This window comes from Nyctibius grandis, chromosome 14 (assembly GCF_013368605.1).
Source record: "Nyctibius grandis isolate bNycGra1 chromosome 14, bNycGra1.pri, whole genome shotgun sequence".
Lineage (NCBI taxonomy): Eukaryota > Metazoa > Chordata > Aves > Nyctibiiformes > Nyctibiidae > Nyctibius > Nyctibius grandis.
The window spans coordinates 5565919-5584126 of record NC_090671.1 but is presented as its reverse complement, the minus strand read 5'-3'; the positions used below and the strand labels follow the sequence as shown (position 1 = coordinate 5584126).

General features: G+C 48.2%; 1 protein-coding gene across 1 annotated transcript in view; it reads right to left on the bottom strand.

Moving 5' to 3' along the window:
- ADORA2A (adenosine A2a receptor) overlaps nucleotides 1–17968 on the bottom strand; it is a 30301-nt gene extending 12333 nt beyond the window's left edge. Inside the window, exons 1-2 of the mRNA XM_068412827.1 lie at nucleotides 17881–17968; nucleotides 1159–2052 (exon numbers count right to left, since the gene is read on the bottom strand). Of these exons, the coding sequence (XP_068268928.1) occupies nucleotides 1159–1508 (350 nt within the window). The 5' untranslated portion in view covers nucleotides 1509–2052; nucleotides 17881–17968. The remainder of the gene's footprint in view (nucleotides 1–1158; nucleotides 2053–17880) is intronic.
- Nucleotides 17969–18208: the final 240 nt, after the last annotated feature.

The following is an 18208-nucleotide window of genomic DNA, read 5'->3' as shown; positions in this document are numbered from 1 at the left end:
AACACAAGTGATTTAAGCTCAACAGGAGTGAATATGTCCAAAAACTCAAACTCGAGAGCACAACAATCAGAAATTTGTTCCATTTTTGTAGCCACTTTTGTTGTTCAGCAGGATAGGAAGCAAGTCTTCCCCTTCCTGAGAGTGTGCTGCGTCTTCCTAAGGACAAGATGGGAAGGAAGGAGACTCCTACACTTTGCCTGCACCGGCCTCTCCTGGGGCTTCCTCTACAATTTTTGAGCTTACTGAATGACTCGGAAGCATCGTCACAATGCATTCAAACCCGGCCCACAAAATGCAGTGCTGCTCAGATACATCCCGTCACAACAACATGCTTCTGGAAAGCTGAACTGAGTAGCAGCCCCTGCATGTGTGGCAAAATTTCCCCTTGCCCCCCTCAGCCTCCCTGGTTGCACACAAAGTAGCACCTAGTCATATTCAGCTTTCAAACTCTAATATTTAAATGTCCTTTTCTTCCTTTAAACTCCGGAGTAGAGACCACAGAATAACCTTCTCCAGGTCTGGGTTGGGACAAGCCTCTGCCTTGACCCTGACATGCTTTGCTTCCAGAGGCAAGTCCAAAGCCTCTGATAGTCCAAATCTTCCTAAGGCCTGTTTCTTCATAAGGCCTGTTTCTTCTCCTCCCTTCACATTTAATGGACCCTCAAGATAAAACACCCATCCACACACTCTCCACAACCCTGCTGCTACAGCTGCTGGCAGAGTCCCCCATTCTCCCCATGGGGAAGGAAACAAGTTGACCTCACCCCCTTTCTGCCCTCCACCATGGATTGCTTTAGCTCCACTTTCCCACAGTGATCCTCCTGGTGCTGCTGGCTCCGGTTCAGAGCGCAGGTTACTGAGGCTACTGCACGATCCTGTCTAAACGTGGAACGCCAGGTCCTAGGCAGCGCCGTTGCGACGCCATGGGCACACACCATATGAGGACAGAGAAGAATTGGAAAAAGAAGCGACCAGAAAATCCAGCAGCCAAGGCGGCCTTCAACACCTAGAAAAGTTTTTTTCAAACTACAAGGGAAAAAGTGCTGCTCCTCATTTAGCTTTCGCTTCCTTGATTCATCTCCAGACCTGTTGTTTTCACTGATTTTCATCCCTCACCACCCTCACCCCCTCCATCCCCCCAGCCCCACCCGTGCTTACCTGAGGGGTATGCGGATTGCAATGATTCTGTCAATGGCAATAGCAAGGAGGCTGAAGATAGAACTCTGAGTCAAGACCAGGACGAAGCAGGCAATGAAAAGGCAGCCATAGAAGAAGGCACAGAAGCCAGTGCTGATGGTGATGGCAAAGGGGATTGCCAGCACGCCCACGGCGATGTCAGCAGCAGCCAGGGACACCACAAAATAGTTGGTGACGTTCTGCAAGTTGCTATTCAAATAGACTGCCCAGCAGACCAGGATGTTCCCCAGGATGGCCAGCACCGCAATGACCAGTTCCAGGATGATGTAAGCTACATCTGAGAGGAAGTCTTCTTTCCCATGTACTAGCATGGTGAGAGCGACCAGGCCAACGTGAGAACGTGCCAGAAAAGCTCAGCGTTCATATCTGCAGAGCACTGAAGCGTCAAGACACCTCAAAGCTGCCTGGGGTCTGAAGAGCACTCAGCTGCCAGCCAGTGAAGGTTGCTCACACGCACCCTTTTCTCCCCATAGCTCTTCAAGATCTTTGCAGTCGCAGGTGTCCAAGAAAAAAAAACAGGGCTTGCCAACTCCAGCAAAATGGATTAACCAGATGCAGAATAATTCAAACTCCAGCAGATGAATGGACAGGAGAATATCTCACGTAGACGTATGCTGCTGCCCAGGCCACCGTGTCCAGTAGGCAGCACGACACAGAAAGTGTACGGTATGGCAGCGTCACATCGGCTCTGACTTTTTGTGTCCTGTTGACAATCACACTGCTAGTCATGGCTTCCTGTCACGTACATACCTACTAGCAACATCCTCCAGTTCTCTTCTTCATCTTTTCTCCCTAGGACTTGGAAAGTATTCTGTTCAGCTGAAGCAAACATTCAACTTCTTCACTTGTAGGTTCCTTTAAAAAAAAAAAAAAACAAACACCAACCACATACGCTAAGTAATCAGCTCTACGGAGGAGATGGAAAAAGCAAAATCTCATTAAAGTGGCACATGAAATTGATAGCGGATATTAAACAGACCTAGAAGAATACATCATTGGCAAAAATCTCACATTTTATCTATCCTGAAAGCTGCAGGGCCAAACCCCAAGGTTCAGGAAGGCAGTATTGCACAGTGGTGTTGAGAAACAAGGGATGTTTTGTTTTCGAGGCTACCAACTGAGCTGGCACTTCAGCAGCTGCTCAATAGTCTGCCCTGAAACACGAACACCCCACTAATTATGCCTTGGCAAGTGCTGTGGCTGCACAGAGGAAAGGTGGAGGAGCCTTTCCACATACACCTGTCCCCCTCTGATCACAAACACAAGACTTGAGCCATCACATGCCGCCCACCCTCACGTACTCTGCCACAGAGGCATGCTGTGCCAACGCGCTGCTCTGCGATGACATGAACGTTCGTTCATAAGGGGTTAAGTTGCTGGCATGTGTGGCCACCACTCTGTTGCCATACCCAGTCTTCCCTTCAAGTGCACAGACACTAGGCTGTGATCAGCAGCAAGAGAACAGTTCGAAGTATGTCAGACAGTGACATCTTTGAGGACTTTCCCGCTGAGCACGCACACTCTCTGCAAGGGTCTCTGCAGGTTCCCCTCCTGCAACACCAGCGTTTTGGTTCACATAAATCTTTATCCTCTAAACAAACCATATATTCATTATACCTGCATTGTCCATAGTGTTTGCTGCATCCACAGATTCAGGTCAGCATCATTATTCAACTATAGCCAGCCAGAAACACATCCACCAAGACACACCTCTCCTGGAAACACACACATAGGCACAAAGCCAACGTCATCTCTCAAGTATACATTCCTGTTCCTGCAGCGTCACGCACACAAATCTGGGACTAAAGTTGGTGCCGCTTGCAAGGAGACATAGTCCCTACCGCTGCCATTTCATCTGAACAGATACACGTCATTTCCATGCTGACATGCCTCGCTCGCACGCTAATCTTGCAGGTCACCTTGTACCTCTGCTTTCAGACATGGGTGCATTTCACCACAGTTTCAGCTAAAAATACAGAAACAGAGAGTACAGTTCCCTGAGGTTCGTGCCACAGACAAGAGATAATCATTTGCTGTCCTACCCTGTCACTTCCCGAGTGGGTTTTAAATCTTGTTTAGCAAGCTTTAGCAGCAATATTTTCTCATTAATTTAAGAAAACAGCTACTTGAAACATCAGAGGGCCAAGGGAGGGAGAGACACAGCCCTAACTGATAAATCACTTGAGCTCCATTTCAGATGTAATAAGAACCTCCAAAACAAAAGGTTTTTGGGACCCCATCCACAGGTGATCTGGTGTGGTCTAACCCAGCAGCATTTCATGCCTTCACAGTTCACTGTTTTCAAGTCAGAAACCTAATTTCTCAGGATAAAATAAAAGGGTAAAGACAGTGATAATAAAAGAAAATACGATTAACTTGTGATTCACATCTGATCTCAGGAATATAATCTAATTTTAGACCTTTCATTGATTTAGAGCTCTATTGCTAATGCTGCATTTGAAAGGAAAGTGAATGATTCTTGGTGGTTTGGATGTGCTTCAAAAACCTAGCTGCTTCTCCACCTTCACCAATCTTCTTTATGTGTTTTGTTTGGTTTGTGTGGACAAAATCAACAGAAGAGATTAGTTTGTGAACTAGCTATTAAGAGGAAGATAAAGATCATCCGTTTAATCTTTTCTAAAGAACAAAAAACCCCAAGATGTCTCTATATCGTTCATCTTCCTCTAGCAAAACCCTCTGTTTTCCACTGACCTCCTAAAGATTGCTTCTACTTTCTTGAATTTCAGGGGTGTCAGTGATATGTTCCTACCTCACTCTGAGAGCATCTGATTGTCCATTACAAATCCCAATAGGTTTGTTTCAAAGCAGTGATACTGAAAACTACCCCCCCGCACCAAGCCTTACTTCCAGGGAAGGGGATTAGAATTAATATAAGATAGAAATAAAGAAAACCTGGAGGGAGAGAAAACAGAAAGGGCAAGATGAAATACAAGCAATGCTTTGTGCGTGTGTGTGAGCAAAAAAGGGGAAAAAAAAGTCAGGAAAAAGGTGGCAGGAGGAAAAAACCCAACCAAACAAGGGAAGCAGTGGGCAAAACAGGTCTGTAAGAGAAACACGGTGTGTGCCTGTCAGCAGTACCACACGGCTGTGCCTGAAGGCTCTGAGGGGGGGGCAAGCTCCCTGTCCCTGAGCATCACGGCAGCAGAGACGGTGACAGGATAATACTCTGGCAATGGAGGGGGGAGCGTACGTGTCCCCACCTCCTAACATGCTCATGTATTTCCATGCAGGTCAAGCTCATGACCAAACTCCAGCATCAGGACAAGTTTAGAAAAATTTAACAAATTACTGTGACACGCTTGGGCCAAAACTATTGCTACGTAAAGTAAAACCACCGTAAACACGCCCGCAAGCTACTCTGAGATGGTGTCAAAAGAGCTGAAGAAACCACTTTCTGAAAAGAGCGAACTGGTCACGTTAATCCTGATGCTGAAAGGATTTACTTAGAGTCCTGCTATGTTGCTCTTGCACCTCGTGTTCATACCACGTACACCCCAGTGAAGAGGATCACAGTGAAATTACTGCAATACTCTTCCCCATTTCAGAGCTCCTGTAGTAGGATTATGAATCTGTATTAATCCCAGATGCATTTTGCTTAACCTGACTCTTTCCATGGCTCATCTCAAACTCATTTTGCAACAGGACATGGAGGGAAGTGACAAACCTACGCTGCAGAGGTCCCCCCCACCCCGTCCATTCAGCACAAAGCCAAAGCTGGAATTACCTACAGCTCTGCACAGATCCTGAAAAAGCACAATGCCGGAATCTGAAGTTTAATGACCACATCATGGACTGTTTTCTGACACAACAGAGCTTTTAACCTTCTGCTTCAACTGTTTGTTTCATGGTCTGATATTAACTTTGAATTTTTTATCTTTGAATTTGTTTGGCCCCTTTTTTCCCTGTCCCCCTTCACAAACAGTGGCCTGAATTGTCAACCCAAGCACTGGCCATTTATTCCGAAGCAATCTGTGAGATATTACGTCCAGAAGAGGACAACATGTCCTTCCACCCCTTTCTGCTCCCAGATGGGCCAGAAAACACTTAAGAGAGTTCTGCAGAGTCAGCACATCCCAGAAGAGAAACGACTGGAGCTGAGCAGGTGTCCCAGCCACGACAGAACAACATTTTGTGTCTGCTTCAGCACTGGTGCTTCTGCGGTAGCCACAGACATCAGAAAAAGCAGTTATTAGCCACATAACCCCAGCACATCAGAGGGCTCACCTGCTACTGACAGAAGGTGCCACAACCTGGGAGGCTCCCCTGTTCGACCCGACCTCACCCGTCTCACCTCATTCATCTCTCGCGCTGTCGGCCTGCTATAGCTTTCATCCAACACGATAACAAGACTTCAACTGTAGCAGGATTTGCAACTTGCTTTAAAACAAGAACAGGTACAGCCTTTCTGCTCATATGGCTAGAAATCTACTGCACAGGGACAAAATGAAATACAGACCACCTAGAGAAGAAGACACATATCCAGAGGCAATGCAAAATTTATTATAGAATCATCTACTTCATGCAAGACCCAAATATTCAGCAACCAGGTCTGACAGGACAAAATTAATTAACAACCTGCTTTACTCACTGGGGAAGTGTATATTTAACAACTCAGTCCCTTGAGGGATCAATATTGCAAGCTTCTTGAAGCTTCAGAAAAATAACCTGTATCACACAACCTGCTGGACAGCTACAATTAGTATTTTTTCTTAAGCCCATGTTTTATTGTGTTAATTGGATTAATTCTTTCTTGATACCCTGGGCTATGTTCCAGCCTTTTCCCATTATTAAATAAACCTTTCTTGCCACTCACAAACCTGTAAAGCTGTTGCTCTGTTCGTTTTTAGTGACTTGGAACACTCTGTTCTCTCTCATATTTCAGCCCCAATGAAAAACTGTTCCTTGAAAATTCAATAAAGCATCTGAACAGCACGTTCCCATGAAGCAATTCACCACTGGAGCCTAAGCAAGCTTTTGTTTGGCATCTCCAGTTGGCTTTGGACTAAGGTGTTGCCCCCTCTCTCTCCTAAGCGCCCAAAGCATCGAGGTGAGCCCTTGGCCACTGTTTGGTTCCAATCACCCACCTCAACCAACCTCATTTCCTGCTCTCAGGCCCTTCACGATGAGTTCAGGGATCCCAGTTTCGGATGCCCGTGCTCTGTCACAGAGAAGATGCACTCTCTGCTCCGTGTGCCAGGCAGACATATGACAATGTCTGTGACAATTCAGTTTGACAGCCACTCTCAGTCATTAGCAAAATCTCCAGGGGATCAGCAGCCCTCAGGGCACCCAAGGCAGTCTGTGGGCACATAAGTGACAGGCTGCAGCTTCCCTGGGCTCTAGAGAGGATTGGTTTCTCCTTGTCTGCTTCAGGACAGGGTGAGCAAGGCAGCAGGCAGCTCATGAGGCCATGGGGGAGTCTTCATCAAGGCTCATTCCACAGATCACAATCTAGCATCTCCTTTTGACAACATGACCCTTCCCAGGTCCCAGCACTGTACAGATCACCTAACTCCCTCAGGGAGAACCCTTGAATCCACACATGGCTGTCAGCAGAAAATCAGTGCTGCTAAATCATTTGTTTCCTACTTTCCAAAGCCTGGAGGGGGAGATGCCTGTCAGTTTTCATCCTCTCTTTGAAATCCCTGCAGCTCAAAGAGAATCTCCCTATCTTTCAAATCAAAGTCTCTAAGAAATCTCGTCTCTCCCCATTTCTTTAGAGCATCAAGTCACAATAAAGGAGTCAATGTGCTCTCAGGCAGTCCACAAACTCGCAAAACAACTCAGGCTGTAAAACATAATGAAAACAGCTGTCCTTTCAGGGAGAGCAACAGGGAAGGCGGCAGCAGTACTTCTCTGCGTGGCTCAATGGTTTCCTTTCTGAAGTTTGATATTTTGTGAATACCTTACACAGAGCGGCTTCCCCGGGCTGCTCACACGAAGCCAGTGTGCTGGGAGCTGTCAGAGAGCAGCCTCACTGCTGCTACCCGGGGATGAAGGGATGTGGCTGGGTGGGGCAGCAAAGAGGGGAGGAAGGAGGCATCACCCATCTAACTAAGACATACTTTTTCTGGTCCCCCTATTTGCTTTATTATTGGCTGCTGGCTAAATGATCTTTTAGATCATCTGCTTACAGTAATAGGAGGAAATTAAATATTAATAATAGACTATTTCCCTCTAGACTGCTCTTTGTTAACAAAGGATACAAGTGAAACAAAGCAGGCAAAATTATCAGCGCACCATGCTCTTGGGTTTCAGGTACCTGGAGCACTCGCAGTTTCCCTCAGCCTTCCCTGGAGTTACAGATGCTGCAGGGACACCCATACAAGCGCAGAGCACGGTGATGTCTGGAAATCCTTGTTCTATCAAGGGGCTCCACATGGCAGTTTGACCCTTCCAGAGGATCGTTTCAGACTATATCCAAAACATCATCTGAGCCACGGATGCTCTGACTGCAAAAAATGCAGGGCCAAGGACCTCTTGAAGCACAGAGCTTGTCTGTATTTGGGGAGTGAAGTCTTCCTCCAGTGTAAACCCTACAGTGGGATAACAAGGTTTCTGGAAAGGCTTTGCAGATTCTCCAGAAATTCTGAGTAAAATGAGGGCTTTAGCTTTGCTAAACCTGGTCTAATCCCCTCTTACAGGAAAGCAGTATCCCTCCAAGACTTAAAACCTTCAAGCCATGTACTTGTGAAAGGCAAAAGAAACAGCTCTTCAAAGATCTGTACTGCCCCGACCTTTGTCTGTCAGTCCAGAAGTGAGGAAGAGGGACAACATTTCTGCATTACATTCCCATCTCTGCTGCAGTCCGGGCCAAAAAAGGCGGCTATACCCACAGCAAGAACAAGCGAGGGGAATCTGGGTGTAAAGTCTTTCTCGACTAGGGGATTACTAGAGACACCCACACCGCTGCAGCAGTGACAGCCACAAAAAGCATAATAAAATCATACCCTTCAAGCCTGCCCCGTGTCTCTCTTCTCCTCCTGTTTATACCCCATATAAAAATCACAAAACAAAAGCGCCCAAAAAGCGAAACCCCACTGGACAACAAGCCAATGTCGTAACACAGATGGGCTGGCTAACAGGAATGCCTAATGCAAAACCAATATTTCAGCTTTGCCTCCTGCCCTCCAAGGGCTAGAAGTGGATTAATTTTTATTGCAGTACGGAAGAGAAGACTCGAACAGAAGACATTTGACCATTTTTTTTCCTAAGTGGATGTTATAAATGTTTAAAAGCAAGAAAAAAACCTCACAGTAATTATTCCCATTCTAATGGTCACAAAAAGCCAAGGAGGGCAAAACTAAGTAAGGCTGAATGTCCAGCAGTTAAATAAGCCAGATCAAACAAACAAAAGGGAAAAGGTTCCCCCGTGCTCACTAAAGTCTCACCAGGCAGCAGGCATCATGATATATTGCCAAAAGGCACAGAAACGTGTTGGGTTTTTGCACAAACCATTTGTATCCAGGACTGATGATGTTGATTTACCTACAGCAGCATTTTCAAAAATAAAAAATAGAGCATTTGGATAAACTTTCATAAGATAGATGTAAAAAAGCATAATTAAAACCACGTACCATGGCCAGAAACAAGTTACTACTGCCAATATCATCCACAATGTCTCTGAGGATCCAGTTTTCCTTTCCTGTGTCAGGGAAGAACTCAAAAGCAAACTTTGCCTCCCCACAGCCCTGCTAAAGCCAGCTGCGTTCACACACAAGGAGCATTTCCTTCAAGAACAAAATAAGAGAAATGAAGAAACAGGATATCAAGAAGAGGTGACCCACTGAGGAATACAGGCAAGGGAGGAATTTGCTCTGAAAATATTTATCATATTGCTAATGCATCCATTCTGGTGTATTTTAAAATAATGGAGTAGACTTCTCTCCAGATGTGACTCCACCTCTCATCTCTATATGAAGTTTCCAAACAGGCAGTTGAGAACTGGGTACATCTGTTTGTTTTCCTGCGTTTTTATCCAGTGGTTCCCAAACCCTACTTGCCTTCTCTAACTACAGGTTTGCTCTCCACCAGGCCTGGTGAGCCCTGCTCCCTCTCCTCCGAGCACCGTCCCTCAGCAGGTGGAAGCAGGGTTTGCCTAAGCTCTGCCAGCGAAACCAAAACTCACTTAGCTCCAGCGCAGGGAGTGCTGTTGTACCAGGTCAACCCACATCCTGTCTTCCACAGTAGAAGGAATATAACTGTCCATCTCTCTCCATGTAACTTAAAATGATTCCCCAGCTGTCCTTCCCTATCCTGATGAAGGCACTGTACAATCTGAACAGAGATGAGCAAATTCTACCTGTCCCTGAGCCAAAGCAAAGCTGTCTCATTGCGTTAGCTCACCCATGGCTCATACGCTCACCCCTCTGAGCAAGGTTTGTTACCGTGGAGCTCCCATTACCACCCAAGTGGTTTGACTCACACCCACCCACAGCATGAAAAGCAGTCAGGCCCCCATTGGGTCACTAACACAGCTCAGCACATCCTTCCTCCCCAACTTGCTCCCTTCTCTTATCAATTCAAGCAGTGACACAGCAGCAGCGCTCAGCCCGAGCTCCATGGGACCTGCGCCGCTGACACGGCGAACACCCCCAAGCTCCCATCCTCCGCCCCTGCACAGCCCACCTCACTGGCTGCCGTTCGCTCTACAGGGGCTGTTCGCTGCTGGCTCGAGCTCAGGGATCGAGCACGGGCTCCCTGTGCCGTGCAGTACTGGCTGATTTTCGGCCGACACAAGAAGCCCTGTTTCCTCCCATGGCCCAAGGGGTGTCCTGGCCCCTCACACCCCCATGGTGTTTTACCCAGCTCATTTCACCTCAGGTCCTCAGTCAGCTACCAGTGAAAAAGCCTTTAGACAGAGTGACAGTGCCGGTGGTGTGTGCTCATCCCAAAAGCAGGCAGAAGCCACAACAACTAATTTTCCGCCTCCTCAGTTTGTTTGCAGCAACTTTCCCTCTTCCATTTTTTAAGGTGCTTACCCTGACTCGCTAATGCTTATTTGCTCTGTCACACCCCATCATCCCGTTAGTGCTTCTGTCTCAGTCTCAAAGCTATTTAAGACATTTTTAGGACTCTGCCACCCTCTGTGGATAAGGAGGAACTGATACTCTGACGTCTCAAGGCCACACGGCCTTACTTTGTCCCTCCCTCTTCTCTTTGCTATGACTTGCGCCATACTTCTGCCACTCTTGCACAGTGACTTGCATTTTCACTACCACAGTCCGCCACGCCAGTACAAGCCTTGCTGGAGGTACTCAAAGCCATTTTTGTTTTTTTCAAGTCCTTGATGACAATCCGATCTATTAAGAACTCTCCAGAGTCACTGCTTACTGATCCCAAGGTCTCAGCGTTCAGCTGGTGCTCTGAGGACTCTAACGAAGTCCTTCCTTCATTTCCTAAGTCCTTGTGCTGTGGTAAAAGCACATCCGCTTACAAGTAACAGCCTGCTGCCTCTGCCCGCTTCCTCCTCTGACTGCTCGGGCCAGAGACGCTGATGTTCTGGGGTGGAGAGAGCACGCAACTGCTGGTGAAAATGACATTTCTAGTCATCGGTTTCTCTCCTTCTACATCAAACCATGGCACTGTAGAAGCAGTAGCCATTCATAAATCACTTTAATAACACTTTACCAGCCTTGTTAGTTGTTGATGAGTTAGTGTTCTTGTCCAGAGGCAGCAGAAAGGCAAGGAGAGCAGCAGCAAGTACCTGGCTACAACAGAGACACTTCTACCAGGCTTGGGAAGTAGTCCTTCTCTCCTGTGAAGACTTAAGATATTTTAGTTTCTGCACAATAAGAGATCATAAAAAGCTCCAGCTGTAAAGAAACCTGCAATCATTTCTCAACTGCATGACAACCATGACCCTCACACCTTGCTGAACAAGGATAAACCAAAAAAGACTCCCAAGGCAAATTCCTCAGGGACGGTGGCATTTGACTCCAAATACAAAAGACGTCAATCAAGCAGCGATGGATGCCAGGGAGGCGCCCAGAACAGACATCCCCAAGTCATTAGGATGATTTCTCCCAAGCGGATTGTGTCCATCTCCTGCCTGCTGTAATCATACAGCTAGGCTGTACTGTGGCTACATGGGGTAAAAGGAAGATTTCCCTTTAGGAATGGGGTAGGAAAGACAACAAAAACTGTCAATAAATCACCTTTACAGTCTTCAGCCCATGAATACAGCTTCTTACCTTTCTATATCCTCAAGAGCTGACACCATACAGTTGTACCAGAGAAAAAGAATCACGTAACTACATCGAATCAGCCAGAATCCTCTATGTCTACCCATTGGTCCCTTCCAACTCAGGACATTCTGTGATTCTATGTTATAACCTTAAATGAATCATAATGGTCAAGCAGAGTCTGGACCAGCATTTAGCAAGACACAGGATGACATAAGACAAAAGATGAACGTATTTTAGGTGTTTGACAAGTTTAGGTGCCTCAGTTTTAACAGGTCCAGTTAAAGAGGCCTGATTTCTGGGAGGGAAGCACTTTTTGGAATGAGGGTATTCTAAGGAATCCCTGACTAGGTAGCCTTTAGCACAGGTTGTTTACTGTCAAAAATCCAGGCTGCAGAACATTTAAGAAACTTTTTAAAAGTCAACGTGCTTCCCCGCACACGCTCCAGGAACTGTAATGGTGCTGGTGCCAGAACAAGTCAGTCTGATGTTATTTTCCATCATCCCATTGAACCTGGGCACTGATCTGTGGATCGGACGTATGTGGAAACTGTAATTATTCAAATCAATTTCAATCATGTGCCTCCTTCTGAAGATTATATTAAGGGTTACATACCTCTTAGCTGTCTTTTATCCTGGGAAATGTTTCCTATGGAAAATCCCAGTCTGTGCCCAAGTATATGGACCTCATACTGATACCAAAGTTGTTATCACCACAGAATACGATATTTAACAGCCTACTTCCCTTAACTCCTTAACCTCAACAGCCGATTCATACCAGGATCTGACAATCCTATTCTGGAGAAACTTCAATAGGTCAGTTTGTAGAGGACTTTCCCAGTACAAGAAGGGGGATGTGGGTAACAGGCTGACATGACAGAACAGGCAAAGAGAGAAGAAACACTTAGGCTCCCCTAAGTAAGAAAAAAAAAAAGAAGAGGAAAAAAAGGGGAGACAAGAATCAAGAGGAGAACACAATAGTCTAAAACCAAAACCAAAACCAAATAGCTCCAAAGAAGTAAAACCAGGAGAAAAATGGGAGAGACTCTGAGATCTGAACATTAATTGAGGAAAGAAACTTCTAACAGGGAGAATAGTGCAGACCTCACCACTCCCAAAGGGACGCATTAAAAGAGCAGAATGAGACCAAATGACACTTCCCTCTGTTGAACAGCATTACTCACTCGAACGCACGAGGGACTCTGCCCAGGGAGGTACGCAGACGTGACCCCCAGCTGACGCTGGCTCAGGTTCAGCCAAGCTTCGAACGGCTCCACCAGCGAACAATCCCTCGCCTGCCCTCCCCGAAGAGCTGCTGAACAAGGAGCCACAACTGTCCCTGGGAGCATCGCCTGGGATGAACGCAGGGGACGGGGAGGCAGAGGACGCTGTATCTCAGCTGGCTGGCAGATAACACAGCCCCAATCTGCAAGTCCTGGAGGCCTCCTGAGAATGCCTGAGTGCCTTCCACCCTGGCTTTGAGTGCAATCACAAATGCTAATCAACACACAGACAGGAGCCCAGCATGTCATTCGTCACGTCTCCAAAGCTGCAGGAAAACCCCCCTTTCCTCTCCTTGTATTAGAGAGGGACAGGAAGATTCCCTCATCCTCTGTATGCCTTTCCCTCCCCCTGTCCCCGGCTCAAGTCATCCCTGCAAGAAGTTTCACTCCCTGCTAGCTTCTCCATTGTCTCACATGCATTGTTTGCAAATGTTCCCTAAAAATGCCATGCAAAGTATTCTTTATTCCTCTTCCAGGTCTTTCCCCATCCCTATGTAACACCTGGACTTTATCTTGTTACCTGTCAGATAGCGATAAACCTACTGCACGCAACCCCTGACTTATCATCTAAGATAAATATGATCTGTCTTGTAGCTGTCATTTCTTTTCAAACCTTGCTTTTCACTGCTGCATTTGTAGTTCTAACAAATTACTTGTTTTATTTGGGCATGAAACGTGTAACTTTTCAAAAGAAGAAAAATCAAAAAAAAAAAATCAGCAAGAGCCCCAAAACATACATAAAATTTCAAGCGTGGCCTTCCTGACACTAGATTTACTGCTGCTTTGTGGGCAAGGAGGCTCCAGTACTCCTGCTCTTGCGTATCTTCTACAATGGCATTTGCATATACTTTACAGAAGATACGCTGTATTTTATGCTACCTGGCAATTTTTGTTTTTAATAATCAACCAGCAGGCCCAATGATGAAAAGCATCCTTTCTCCAGAACAAGTCATAAACTAAACCGATAAGGTTTGAGTTAGTTGCTTAAACACAAGCGAATGGTGAGGTCTGAAGCGCCCTAAGCCATCACCTGAGCCTCTGCTCTCCCTTCAGAAAGGCACACGCCTCCCTGAGGTCCTGTCCTGCCCCCCGCCAGCCCCATCGGGATGCCTCACATAGCACTAGATGGCTGTTTATAGCACCCGTATCAAGCCCCAGGCGTCCTGAACAGGAAGAGACACAGCTCGCACTCACACACACGCCGCAGCACCGTGGACACTTTTGCTGACAGCAGCGATCACCCCGCACACGGAATTTTTACAGAAGCACCTTGTTGCATCGGGCTTTTCTCTGAGCTCTCTTAAGCACTTCGTGGCTCATCAGCATTTTTCATAACCTTATCACTGTGTGTTTACCCAAACAACTTCATCCTAACTTTGCAACTGCATCACCATACGGAGCTGTATCGCAGCCTCTAGCTTCTGCGGATCTCCAGCCATACCAAGCACAAGGCAGCCAGGTTTCGCATGATTTGCTCCTTACAGAACTCAGGCTGAGGACTGAAAAACATCACACCTTTATTCACTCGCATTTACCAAATACCTGCATTTGCTACAGCACTTCTAAATACTCCTTGCTGATCCTCTGTGGGTTGGCCACTGTGGTCAGGATGAGGAACGAGTTACAGCAAAGGAGGTTTAAGCTGGACGTCGGGGTGTTTCCTGCACGCCAGGGAAGTAAGGAGTCTCCACGGCAGGTCTTTAGGAGCAGGATGGCGAAACAGCTGTCAGGAGTGGCAAAAGCATAGCTGATCCTGCCTTTGGGCAGACGCATGGATTAGATGACCTCGAAGCACCTCCTGAGGATATTTTCCATAATTGAGAGTTGTATGTGCCATCTGTCCATTCTGATCGACAGAGATTTACTTCAGGAAAAAAAAAAAGTGCAATACAACCAATAACTATTCCTGACACAGATGCAGCCTTTTTGAGGGGAGAGGCACCTTCCGATTCTAGAGAGGAAACTGAAGCCTTTAGAGGTTAAACCACCTTCTGTGTATCTGCCCAGACCCTTCTGCCCTCCCAAGGCAGACTGCTGCCAGTTCTTTACCCCTAACAGACCAACCGTCAATATTCGGCCACACGAGCATCTCGTTAAGAAGGCAACTTTCTCTGCCTTTTTAAAATGAGTAAAGAGGCGAGGAACTGGTGCCGTTGTGCTCAAGCAGCTTTGCCAAGGCCATTCAGGTGCACTGATGCAAAACCTGAAGGTGATCCATGAGGCAACCAAGCATTCTGGTCCTAGACACCAGACCCCGATGAAAGGGAGTAACTCGCCATTGACTTGTGAGAATCCTCCCTGATTCCTTGACACACAGCTCAAGATCTCTTGGTTTTTAGTTTAGAGTCCAACATAAAAGAAAGCTTTAATAGCCCATCTCCATTTTCAGATGGAAAGCACACACTAAAGAAGGACATAGAGAGTTACTCACCATCCAGATCAGGTGGAGAGAACGAACAAGAAGAGCTGAAATCTGTTCAAGCTGAAGACAAGGACAAACTTTTCAGGACACCAAGAGAGATGCTGAATACAGCCTTTGGATGGAAAACACCTCCCTCACAGCTGCGCAGAACTCTTAGAGCTCAGCCACACTACGCCTTGTCCCATCTCACGTGTGAAAACGTGGGTGGAAATGTCAAACCGAAGCGAAGAGCTGAAGCATAGCAAAAATAAGTGTTTTGGTGGAAAATCTGTGAAGCCTTAAACATCCTGTATAGACGAGAAATCATACAGCCATCAGTCACCCAGGCAGAAAGGAAGTGGTGAAGGGGGATGCTTTCCCTCCGCACCAGATGGAAAAGCTGCCAGGCTCAAGGCCGAGGGGGATGTACTCGGCCAGCCAGCCCGGACCCTTCAGAGAAACACAACCGAAAGGAAGAGCGAAGATTCAAACCAGTCCCTGCAAATGTCCTGCTGGACTAAGCTTTTCCCAGTAGTTCTTAAGAGGGTTTAACCACATGGCTCGACAGAAAATCTGTTATTGAACATTAAACAAAAAAGATGAATAGCTTTCAGAAGCTGATTACATGCAAACGCAACAGTGCCAGCAGCCCTCATGGAAACATCCTATTAAAATATCAGCAAAAATAGAAATGCAAACACGGGAGACCTGGCAGGAGGCTTTTCAGCTCCGATCTTCAGTGCCTCACACCACTGACAGAAGGACAGAGGCTAAAAACATCATTACTGGGCTGACATCCCCTGACCCGGCATCAGGATGATGCCACTTGTATTTTTTATATATAAAAAACCATATGGAAAGAGAGACAGATTATGTACATGTGTAAATTACAAACTTATCACCCAAACAGCATTAAAAAGGAGACCTGCTTGCCTGCCTTTTTTTTTCCCCCCGCACTCTGGAATAGGTCATTTTTATTTTATATACACACATACATGTTTGCAGTTTGTACCCACGTGTTTTCTCTACAAATTCAGAGGCTCATAGCTCTTCTGGTTAATTCAGAATTTAATTCTTTTTCCACATTAGACAGGATTTCATTTTCATAGTATTTTTGTGATATGTGATTACATTGATATTGACTTTTTTTATTGAGATTCGAAATAACATATTTCTTCCACAGATCTAATTCAATTGAAATATTTATTGTATCCCCGTTGGTCACTTTATCTAATTTTTTTGTACTTCACTTGGGCAATATGCTCTGGGGGTGTCTCTCTAACAGCAGGAGCTGGCCACGCTTTCTCGCTGTTAGAGTTTCTTCTCATGCAGAAGAATGAATTTATGAATTATGACAGTTCTTGAGTTACACAGGTCTGAGACTTACGAGCCTGATAAGAAAACAAATACAGCCAAAGATCGAGTTATCTAATAGTTGACCATCTGCTTAGGAAAATAATTTTAAGTAGTTACAGCAATTCTATTAACTGCTATTTACTGTGTGAGTCATGTTGTTCTCTTCAAGTTAACCCTTCCTGTCTCCTCTGTGGGCCCTCTGCCCAGGGCAGTTTTGAAGAGGGTGCTCGACCCCCTTTCCTACCTTCAAGCTATAGCAAAGCCTGCCATACCTCTGCACTCGAAACTTACCCCAAGCTCAGAAAAGAGCATTAAAGCAACTGCGGTGCTTCTGGGTGACTCTTAGACCACACAAACGACCATACAGAAAAATCTCCTCCCAGGAGCATCCCCTTTGAGGGCACCACGCACCAGCACATACACAGCAGGAACGCATCTGCTCTCCCAGGCTGGGCTGCCTGCGGCTCTGCGAGGGCAGCTCACCCCGGAGCCCTGTCCGCCGGGGCAGAAAGCCTTCTCACACGTCCTCCCAACAGCTCTGGAGACAACCGGCACCTTGCAGCCTCTTTCCCTTTCCTTCCTCTGCCCTCTCCTCTCAGCACAGAGCTACCAGGCCCCGCTGGCTGGTACCAAGGCTCCCAGGGCTCCCAGGCACAGCAGAGGGGACACGGCCGACAAACCGCTTCAGTGGCTTGACAGTGACGAGGCAGGGTCGGGGCTTTCGGGGCAAGGAACGGGGTAGGATTGTGCACAGGTTTAATCCCATCTACCCTGTCCCTGCCCTTTTCCCCTCAGCGTCATTGCAAAGTGCGTGGAAATCTCCTTTGTTAAGCGCTACGGAGAAGTTCGCAGGATGCGGGAGCTCCCGGGGAACCACCGCGTTAGGATTAAGCACAAATATCTGCCGGAGGGCTGGGAGCAGGGCTGGGCGCAGCGGGGCAAAGTCCAGCACTTGATGTTTGAAGGAAGATCCGTGGAGCAAATATCTGGGAGCGTGGGGGTGTGTCGGGGACTGACAGTTGGGAATCAGACCGGTGCGAGGAGCACCGGCTGCGCGGCGGAAAAACCGTCCGAGCCGGGGCAGGGGAAAGCGGTGGCGAAGAAAAATCGCCCCCGCCTTGGGGCAGGGGCTCAGGCAGCGCCCAGAGGGCAGCGGGCGGCCGCTTTCGAAAGTCGCTGGAGTGGCAGGAGGGGACCGGGAAAGGACGGGGGAGGTTGAGCTGCCCACAGCGGCTCCCGGGACCGGCCCCGCCGGGCTCGGGATGCCCCAGCGGGGCGCGGGGACCGCCCGCAGCGCCCGGGCGGGAGGAGGCAGCAGGGCGAGACCCGCAGCCCGCCCCGGCCGGGAGGTCCCCGCTCCGCCCCGAGAGCTGCACCCCCGCGGCACCCGCCGCCCCTCACCGCGGAGCCCCGCCGCGGCGACCTCGACATCACCCACCTGCCCTCGGGGCGCCGCTCCGCTCCGCGCCGCTCCGGCCGCGCCTCCTCCTGCTCCGCCGCGCCCGGGAGGCGTGTGGCGGTGCCGGTGGCGGTGCCGGCCCCGCCGGGCGCTGCCCCGCTCCCGCCCCGCGGCGCCCCCCGCCGCGGCACGCGGGCAGCCCGGCGGCGCGGAGCCGGCGGCAGCGGCGCCCCCTGCAGGGCGGCGCGGGCCGCGCGGGGCGGGAGCGGCGGCGGGGCGGTGCGGCAGCCCCCGGCCCGGCCCCGGGCCCGGCGGGAAGGGGGCGGCGAGCCCCGGCGGCTGCCGCGGGAGCAGCTCCCCAAGGCCG